Source organism: Propithecus coquereli, unplaced genomic scaffold (genome assembly GCF_000956105.1).
Source record: "Propithecus coquereli isolate 6110/MARCELLA unplaced genomic scaffold, Pcoq_1.0 Scaffold11, whole genome shotgun sequence".
In the NCBI taxonomy this organism is placed as follows: domain Eukaryota; kingdom Metazoa; phylum Chordata; class Mammalia; order Primates; family Indriidae; genus Propithecus; species Propithecus coquereli.
In genome coordinates, this window is record NW_012134969.1 from 11,484,848 (window position 1) to 11,486,802 (window position 1,955).

At 33.7% G+C, this 1,955-nt stretch overlaps 1 protein-coding gene across 1 annotated transcript in view; it reads right to left on the minus strand.

Moving 5' to 3' along the window:
• FNDC3A (fibronectin type III domain containing 3A) overlaps positions 1–1,955 on the minus strand; it is a 122,379-nt gene that overhangs the window by 14,642 nt on the left and 105,782 nt on the right. The window contains exons 11-12 of the mRNA XM_012648474.1: positions 513–736; positions 250–425 (exon numbers count right to left, since the gene is read on the minus strand). Of these exons, the coding sequence (XP_012503928.1) occupies positions 250–425; positions 513–736 (400 nt within the window). The remainder of the gene's footprint in view (positions 1–249; positions 426–512; positions 737–1,955) is intronic.

The following is a 1,955-nucleotide window of genomic DNA, read 5'->3' on the forward strand; positions in this document are numbered from 1 at the left end:
TAAAGGATAAACTTTAGCCCAGATGAAGTCCAAAGTATCACAAACTCTAAGTGGAGTTAGAAAATACTGAGATTCCGTAATAGTTAAGTTATGGAATATACTGGCTTCTCTCTTATTTATAAATGTAGGCTTATTAAAAATTATAAAATTTGGAGTCACACGTTGAAAGCCAAATGGTCACATAATGGGTGTGATGACATTTTAAAATGAAAAACTATTGTGATAATAATTAAATCAGCATGGTCTTACCCCCATTTTGTTAGCTGCACGCAGTCTGAAGCTGTACGTCTTTCCAGGAAGAAGGTTGCTCACTGTACATTCTACTTCAGTACCTTGGTAAACGTCTCTGGGTTCATCTTTTTCTGCAGGAGACATTTCCACACCGTAACAGGAAATGGGTGATCCACCATCAGCCAGAGGGGGTACTAAAGGTAGAAAGATTTATGCAATTTAACAAGATGAATACTTTTAGTTCTAATTTAATTATAATTCATTACCAAAATGGAAATTACCCCATCGTAACTGTATTTCTTTTGCTCTGGGTCTACCCTGTAATCTGGGAGGGAGGCATGGGCCAGGAGGCACAGCTGGAGTCTGCACAAGCAAAGATTCAGAGACCTGCCAAAACAAAAGCAAAAGCAAAACAAAAATGCCCCGAAACCAAATAATCAGATTGCTTTTAGTAAAGAAAAATAATACAAAACACAAACATTGCACCCAATAATTTAAAACTGTACTTTATTATCAACTGAAAAGGAAAAAAGTTCTGAATAAAATCAAAACCCAATCAAATCATTAAAATTCAAAATTTACATAGACAAATAATGACTATGCAACTACTATATATAAAGCAAGTTACTGCAAAAGGAACCCCAACAAACTCTTTCTTTTCTTTCTGTAATTAAAAAACAAAAAACCAACTTCCAATACAACTCAATAGGCAATACTTTTGATCTTGTCCAAAGGGATCAACAAATCTCTTCTAAGGAGTGATGTTTTAACGTTCTTTAAATGTTGTTTGCTTTATTTTCAGGAGGTTTAGAGTATTTTGGCTACTTTACTATATTTTTAACCTAAACACTGATTTATTTATGTATTTTTAGAGGTGAGGTCTCACTATGTTGCCCAAGCTGAAGCGCAGTGGCTATTCACAGGTGCGATCAAGTGCACTACAGCCTCAAACTCCTGGGCTCAAGTGATCCTCTTGCCTCAGCTCCTGAGTGGCTGGGACTATAGGCACATAGCACCAAGCCTGGCTAATTTATTTACTTAAAAATAATCTTTTCTTCTTCTTTTCCACCTAAAAATAATTCTAAAACTACATAAGCTTTTCCAGGTATTTGGCATCTTTCTAGGTATATGGTATTGCTTTTAGTTTCTATGCTATTATTTAAAAAAAAAAGTCTTTTAGTTTTATTTTAAAGACATTCTCTTAAAAACACTGACACAAACTCAGTGCCATATTCCCTACCTGCATGGTAGTAAGGTTTACACTTAACACTCTTTTTAAACACCAACAAAATATGTGGTCATCATCTTATTCAGAAAGTTATCATATACTGGAATGCTGTATTAGAATAATAGGATTGTGTGTGTGTGTGTGTGTGTGTGTGTGTGTGTGTGTGTGTGTTTGTATATGGTTGCTTTTCTTAAATCCAGGCAGATTTTTTTACTGAATAAAATGAAGCAACTGGATCACAAGCCAGTTGAGCAAGACTCACATTCAGTTTCACCATACTCACATTTTTCAACAAATTGCTTATATTTCATTTTTTCAAAAAGAATACTTGCATTGCATTAATTTCCATTTTGAAAAATAATGTTATGAATGCTCAAAGAAACCAATCTTGGTTAAATTTATTAAAAAAAATTACTCCTATTAAAAAACATACCTCTCTAGAACATTATAACTGTCTTATATATAAAAATGGCACATTTTAAGTCCATTTTGGTTA